Raw genomic sequence first — 6,537 nt, forward strand, 5'->3', positions numbered from 1 at the left:
CTCGGGTAGGGCGCCGCCTGCAGAGTAGGCAATCCCGGCGGGCAGCCCCGTGCAACAGGACTGCCTACCTGCCATGCGCCCCGACAGCTCGGGAAGGACGCCGTCTATAGAGTAGGCAGTCCCGGCGTACAGCTCCGCGCAACAGGACTGCCTACCTGCCAGGCGCCCCGACAGCTCGGGTAGGACGCCGCCTGCGGAGTAGGCAATCCCGGCGCGCAGCCTCGTGCAACAGGACTGCCTACCTGCCAGGCGCCCCGACAGCTCGGGAAGGACGCCGCCTACAGAGTAGGCAGTCCCGGCGTACAGCTCCGTGCAACAGGACTGCCTACCTGCCAGGCGCCCCGGCAGCTCGAGTCGGACAGACCCACCACGGCGCGTGAGGGGGTTTCTGTACCCGGGACGTCAATACACGCGAAAGAAGGGCGTCACAATCACGCCGCACTCACGTCAATGGGACTTACTTCAATTTGATCACGATACTTGGTCACAAAATCTAGGCTAAATCTCTTTTTGACGTCACAATGATGTGAATTCCCTGTTCGTGACGGGATAGTATGAACAAGAAGCTGAAATGCAAAATGGGGTGGGTGCTGCGTTGGTTTGGTGTCCGTCGACCGATGTCGCAGGTAAGTACGATCAGTGTAGTCAAAATAGTCTGTTACAAAACTATTTGTATTCTTTATTACTTGTGTTTAATGTACAGAAAATCGTCGCAAAACTTCACCAATAGGCTGTCCGCGCCGCCAAATACGGGGTTGCAGCGGAGCTCCTGGAGTCGCGGCGTCCTCAGGCGCACCGGCCACTGGCAGCCGTCCCTGACGCCGCCAAACAGGTGCACCTGCTCAAGAGTGGCCGAGTGGGTGGAGAGAAGCTTGAGCAGCAGCGACGCGTTCATACCCCCATAACAGTGGGACACGAGAGAAGTGAGAGAGGCAGCAACCTCGAGACTGGAGACCTCTTCGTCGTAGTCACGGTCCAGGGGCAGGTCCAGCTCCAGCTCTTGGACGATCCCCGAGGTGGTAACGATGGTCTTTAGCAGGTCCACACAGGCTTTATCGTCAATTGGGCCTTCAAATGAGGCCATTAAAGCAAACTCAGGGCTGGAGATCTCGTTGAAATAATCAAAGTCGTAATAGCCAAAGTCGTCATAGTCCGGGAGCAGGTCCAGTTCCAGGTTTCTAGCGTGCTCAGATGTGGAAACGATGGTCTCTGGCAGGTCCACACGGGCTGTATCATCAATTGGGCGTTCGAACAACCTCATTCTCATTATAGGATCCTCCAAGTGGGAAGGGCCGCTGGCCACGCGCAGCTTCTGGAGGCGCCCCAATGCAGCCTGGTTACGCACAGCTGACATCACCAGCAGGGCCACCTCTTCTTTAAGATACACAGGGTGCGAGTAGAACTGGATGTGCAGCTCTTCCGCCGCGCAGGGGGTCTCCGACACCTCTCTTATCTCAGTAATGCACCTGGGACCTGCACCAGCGAAGACGTTGATCCTGATTTTCCCGACGCGGGGGACCAGGCGTAGCAGCACTCGCAGGGGGCCGTAGTCGGAGGCGACGCAGAGGTGGCGCCACGCGTTGGCGTGCAGCGCCAGCCGGGACAGGCGTCGGCACAGCAGGCGGCAGCGGAGCAGCGAGCGAACGTCGAGCAGCCGCAGCACCCTCAGCAGGACGCGGTCGGGCAGCCCGAGGAGCTCCATCTGCAAGAGGAGGGCGACATTGCACGCTGGAAAAATAAACGTGCAACGGAAAATCATTTCCTTGATGAAGAACATTTTTTGTCTTATTTGAAGAAATTTTAACGTTGAAAGACAAAAATCCCTTGTGTTGAAGATTTTCCTTCAAATTGAAAGAAATTTTCACTATTAAAAAAGAAAAACACTTCGTTATGTTATGCCTTGCACTGCCTTGACCGAGGCCTTGACAAGAAAAAAGGCACTAAAACTGCCAAAGCCACTAATATTTAGCACCTTTGAGAAGGCACTATACTGAAAAAAATCTTTAGCACAGCAGTCTTGGAAAGGCACGGCACGACTTGGCTTGGCACCTTTGTTTTTCCAGTGCAACCACTAGACGGCCGCACAGAATGCTGAAACGTGTTACAGGCAGTCCCAACGTGAAAAAAAAATACATAGACAGTGGTCAGTGGTGCTTCATTTTGAGAAGTTCGTCGCATTTGACAACAACTTTGTACAAAATGCTAAGTAGCACCACAGTTTCTTCCAGAGGCATTGACGAGGGGTTTTGCGGGGCAGGGAGGGGGTGAGGAGAACGGGGGGCGTATGGAAAAGTTACTCCGGTCTCACGACGGGCGTGCAGCGCGGGGCCGAGAAAACAACAAAAATAAAATAATAACTAGCGGGGGGAAAAACAACAACACGAAAAGAGAACGTAGTGGTGCTGCGCTGTTTCTACTGAGAGCCAGAGAGAGAGAGAGAGAGAGAGAGAGAGAGAGAGAGAGAGATGAGGTTGCGCGGATGAAATTAGGGAGAGAGGTAGAGGGAGAGGAGAGAGAGAGAGAGAGAGAGAGAGATACGCGACGCGTACTGCGCGCCGAGACCAGGGAAGGGGAAGGGGGCAACGCCCATAGCCCCCTCCCTTCCTCCGCAGATCCGAGGAAATAGGAGAGCGGGGGCTTACCCCTTGTCCCCCGCCCTGCTCCCCGCCGCTCCCCGCACTCCCACGTCGCCTCGCATAGACCTTGGTCAGTGATGAAGAGATCCCCCCCACTCCCCTTCCGAGCCGGCTGTTAGACGAATTTTATTATTGTTGTTGTTTGTTGACTTCGGTATTGTTGTCTTCTTTCCTCCGATCTGAAATGCATGAAGCACAACGAGCAGCGGCGCAACGCCAAACAAGCGCCAATTTTTGAGCGCGCGGCCGCACCGCGGAGTGCGCGAGTATCTTTGCTGAATCTCCCCGCCCCCTCTCTCCCGCATCTCGTCCGTCTTGCCCCCCTCTCCCCTACCCCCCCTGCCCCTCTCTCTCTCTCTCTCTCTCTTCCGTTTCGTATGTCCCTCTCCCCTTCCCTTCCTCTCCCTGGTGTACCATGTTGCCGCCCGCTCTGTGGGACGCCTAGGGAAGCCATAAAGGGTTCACTGACCCGCGCCGACGGTGAGAGAGAGAGAGAGAGAGAGGCGCGGGGGGGAAAGAAATGTCGAGATAGTGTAATGGAGTAAGAGAGGAGTTTGAGGGTTAAAACAGAGGGAAAATGGAAAAGAACCCTGTCGAGTGGTCTTTCCACCTCGCCACTGGACACTGCTGAACGCAGTATCTTTGTACGAAGGCTGAACATGCAAGATTAGGCCGATCCTTCAGAACGCACGCAGAAAAAAGCCTGGTTGACTGAAGTTGTCATTTCATTTTCTTATTTTTTGTTTGTTTTTGCGAGCACGCTTAGCATAGGCTAACTGAGAGGGGCTAACCCAGTTTTTAGTTTGGTGGTTGCACAAAGCAGCTGCTAGAGATGTACTGCATGCAGGCGGGTTGCCCATACTCCTACTGGTTCTTTAAGCAGGGACCGTGCTGAGCAGCGGTAGGTAGGCTATGCAGGAAAGATAATACATAATACAAACTACAGATGAAAAGTACAGTCACAAAATATATTGTGGTGGTCACAAAGTCACAACGTGTACTCGCGGGTATTCTCCTGACAGTTTCCTTGCCGTGCTGCTCTACCGCCCCGCCCCGCAGCAGCAGCGGCGGCGGCAGCGGCGTGGCGCGCGAGGGGCAACGCGTCTGGCAGTGGGGTAGGTCAGTTCCCCCCTCGCGTCACGATCTGCCCCTCTCCCCCTTCCCCTCCCCGCGGTGCCGCTCGCCGCCGCTCGCCCGGCGCCCCCCCCCCCTCTCCTTCCCCTCGGCCGCCCCTGCCCGCCTCAACCGGCGCCGCGCCGCGCCGCCAGCCCAGTCCTCCACAGCGCGGCGCCCCTGCGCGTCGGTGCCGCGCCGGCCCCGCGCCCCGCCCGCGGCCCAGCCCCTCCGAGCCCCCGCACCGCCCGCGCGCGCGCGCGCGCACCCGCGGCGTGCCCGTCAACGACCGCGTCGACGGCCACCTCGTGTCCGGGGCCGCCGCACCCAGAGAACCATTTAGTTGATACAACTAAATCAGGGTTGTAAGAAACAAAATTTAGTTCCTAAAACCGACTAAAATTTAGTAACCCCATTTTTAACTAAATATAGTCGCACCAATCAAATTAAGTCATGTAGACCAAATTATTTCATCGCCTTGAATAAATTTTAGTCCCAAAAGCTAAAATTTCGTCGGTTTTGAATTTGGTTCTATGGACTAAACGGTCTTCAGGGTGCGCGAGCTCGCCGCCGTCGCCCCACCGCGTGCCGTGATCGCCCTCGACAGCCACTTCACCCTGGACTTCCTGTAGTGAACGCGACCATCTCCGGAACGCACTAGTCCTTTAGCATTTACTTTTCCAAAAGAGAAAAATAGCACTTGCAAAAATTGGAGCTTTTACCTTGAAGTAATTACATTTAAAATTGTCAACACTTTCAATTTTAAAAATGGGCAATGACTGTTGCAGTTCCGAAAGCCAAGTGTATGGAGCGCAGCAGCGCTCTGTCGAAACCGCAATGTGCCGAGAGGCACCAGCGAAAAATAGGATCTACATACATGAACAAAAGTTCAAGTTCGTCGCTTGAGTTCAACGAAATTCTCATTGAAGTTCATGAACTTCGGCCAAAGACCGTAATGTGAACGTTCGACTAAAGTTAATCGCGCTAAAATCCACCAATGACCAGAGAAGGTCGTTGAAGTTTTTCAAAATTCTTGCACCGAAGCCCAATCGAAGTTCAAACATTGAACACACCGAAGTTGAAGCCTGCTTCCCCTTTAGAGGCGCCTGCCGACTTTCACGCCGGTCGTGGCGATATCGCGCGGAAGTTGCCGCAACTTCCCGTCTCCACCGGACTTCACAACTTCCCACCCTCCCCTTGGACGCACCGCATCGACTAGGGTCCGGGCCCGAAACTTCAACCGAATATATGAGCCATTACTCGCGTCAGATATTAGATACCCTGCTATAAACTCTACCAAAAGAGAATGGGTCTTTCTTTAAATTTTAACAGTGTAGGAATGCCATGGGGAAAATGTTTAGGAGGCCTGCTCTGTCTTCATAAATACTGGTTGACCAAAATACACCTGACGACATTGGACCGTCGAAACTGCTATGAGGATCTTTCAGTGGTTTATGCTGCAATACACGTCGTCACAACGGTTTTCTCCACAGCCAGTTGTCTAGAGAGTATAGGTGAGTAATTGTCGTCTTTGCTAATTTATTGTTGTTACTTGAGTTTCTTTTTTTTTTGGGGGGGGGGGGATCTTTCTCAAGCGCACTGTACAGAGTACCAGTGGCGGGTATCGAGCCGACCCATATCAGTCCTGTTGCGTACGAGGGAAGAGAGGTGGGGGAGGGGATGGGGGAGGTATGGGAGGAGCACACTCAAAATGTTTTCGCGCTGAGCAGGAGGAGGAGAAAAATTATAGCAAAAAAAATGAATGGCTGCATTTTTGAACCAGCAAGCAAAGCCCCGTCTCATAATAACGCCCCGACACCCTCTCTCAAGTCTCACAACCGGTGCGTTGCGGAGGGACGCTCCCTTAAAAGGGACAGAGTTATGGACGCTTTGACTGCCGCGAGAGACAGCAGAGGGGCATATAGGAAAAGGATGGGGGCGAGGGGAGGGAGGAGCGGATGGGGAGAGGGGGGGGGGAGGGGGCTAAAATAATTCCGTCTGGGCTGCAGTGCGAGCGAGTGGGTGGTGCACTTGACTGCCATTGCGAGGTTATGGCTTGCCATTACGCCTTCCTCTCATTGTCCCGCGTGCACGGCAAAGAGTCGTCGTCGCGACCATCAAGCGATTTAAAATGCACGCACGCTGCCGCCATTTCATGTAGCTGCCGGATATTGGCGCAGAAGAGGAGGTATGGCCGGCGGGAAATAAGGCCCGACTAAAAGCTGTTTAGTGGGTACAAAACAAATGGGCAGAGACAAAAGTCGTAAGTTATGCGCGCTGTCTATGTGGTTTCCTTTTTTATTTTTCTTCTTCGGATTCGTTGCTCAGAGATACGACGACGAGCAAAGGCAAAGGCCTGCGGCCTGAACAACGACCGCCAGCAGAACCTGCCCGGTGCCACGGCCGCGCCGAGTTGCATCAAGCAGACCAAAGAGAAACGAGCAAAAATAGTGAAGTAAAATAAGAAAAGAGAAAACGTAAAACGACAAGTAAAGATGCGGCTCGCTGCAGCTGGCTGGAGGAGTCCGGGCGGCGGCAGCGAGCGCACCACGGCAACAGCGGAGGGAGACTTGTCGCATTATGTATCGATGGTCATTACAGAGAGTGAGGGAGAGGGAGAAAGAGAGAGAGAGAGAGAGGGGTAGGGGGGGTAGGGGAGAGGGAGGATAAGACGACCAGGGCAATGCATCGCTTCTTCGGCGAGGTCAACCAGAGACTTTGTGCAGCCGCGGTGCAGCGAACCGCGAACACGGAGGTGGAGGAGGAGGAGGAGGAGGAGGAGGAGGAG

At 54.3% G+C, this 6,537-nt stretch overlaps 1 protein-coding gene across 1 annotated transcript in view; it reads right to left on the minus strand.

Annotated features, from left to right (window-relative positions):
* Positions 1-682: 682 nt before the first annotated feature.
* Positions 683-6,537, minus strand: part of LOC113213718 (uncharacterized) — a 73,449-nt gene continuing 67,594 nt past the window's right edge. The window contains exon 4 of the mRNA XM_052265223.1: positions 683-1,702. Within this exon, the coding sequence (XP_052121183.1) occupies positions 683-1,702 (1,020 nt within the window). The remainder of the gene's footprint in view (positions 1,703-6,537) is intronic.

The sequence above is a fragment of the Frankliniella occidentalis genome, unplaced genomic scaffold (genome assembly GCF_000697945.3).
Source record: "Frankliniella occidentalis isolate FOCC.00 unplaced genomic scaffold, Focc_3.1 Scaffold25, whole genome shotgun sequence".
Classification (NCBI taxonomy): domain Eukaryota; kingdom Metazoa; phylum Arthropoda; class Insecta; order Thysanoptera; family Thripidae; genus Frankliniella; species Frankliniella occidentalis.